This window comes from Monopterus albus, unplaced genomic scaffold (genome assembly GCF_001952655.1).
Source record: "Monopterus albus unplaced genomic scaffold, M_albus_1.0 scaffold5539.1, whole genome shotgun sequence".
NCBI classification, from domain to species: Eukaryota; Metazoa; Chordata; class Actinopteri; order Synbranchiformes; family Synbranchidae; genus Monopterus; species Monopterus albus.
Genome location: NW_018133400.1, coordinates 1 through 758, shown reverse-complemented (window position 1 = coordinate 758; position 758 = coordinate 1). Strand labels below are relative to the sequence as shown.

At 43.3% G+C, this 758-nt stretch overlaps 1 protein-coding gene across 1 annotated transcript; it reads right to left on the bottom strand.

The window, feature by feature from the left end:
* Window positions 1-6: 6 nt before the first annotated feature.
* On the bottom strand, window positions 7-753 carry LOC109954282 (piwi-like protein 1; the record flags this gene model as incomplete). The annotated part of the gene is made up of 3 exons (XM_020589658.1): window positions 7-225; window positions 449-596; window positions 680-753. Coding segments are annotated over 3 exons (339 nt in total), but the record flags the coding sequence as incomplete, so codon positions are not given.
* Window positions 754-758: the final 5 nt, after the last annotated feature.

Genomic DNA, 758 nt, shown 5'->3' with positions numbered 1-758 from the left:
CTAGATTCAACACAGAACCATAAATCAGGGTTGAGTCATTGCATTAGATTGAATGTGCTATCACAAAGTAACAGAAACAGAACTGAACTATTTGCTCATTTTTCATCCTCACAAGTAGAAGAGCAGCTCATCCAGTTGCAGACTGGGCTCCTTGTGGATACTCTGACCCACAAGGAAAGCCAACTTGTGAGCGTACTGGCAGGGAGCAGGCACTCGGATGATCCCCTGAAAATTTTTAAAAGTTACAAAAAAAATTACACCTAAATCATTCTTTGACTACCAATACTGGCCTAAACGATTCTGCTCTGATAATTTATTCTTAAATGACAATTTCAGGTTATACCCAGCAATCCTGTGCTGAAAAGGCCTAGTTCAGTGCAATTACACAAATGCTGTAAACACAAACTTATGAGTGCAGTCAAGCAGGATGAATTCATAGCTAACCTACCTGCCAGTTGTAGTACATGTGGCACAGCTTGTAAGTAAGCCGCTGCATATGATCAGGCTTCAGTCCGCTAGTGTCATACACGACATTGTAGTGGGTTGGGGTGATGCATCCTTCACGGACAACCTGGCTTACGATGTAGAAGTCATACCTGGAAATCAAAGGTTGCAATAGTCAGATACCGCTGCTACTCAATACAAAATCAAAAGCAGCAAGACCAACTACAAAACACACCACTCTGGACGAGTGACCTTCGAGTCAATGATGGTGCCTGTGGGAGGGTTGGACACCTTGCCACCGATGTTGGCAAAGA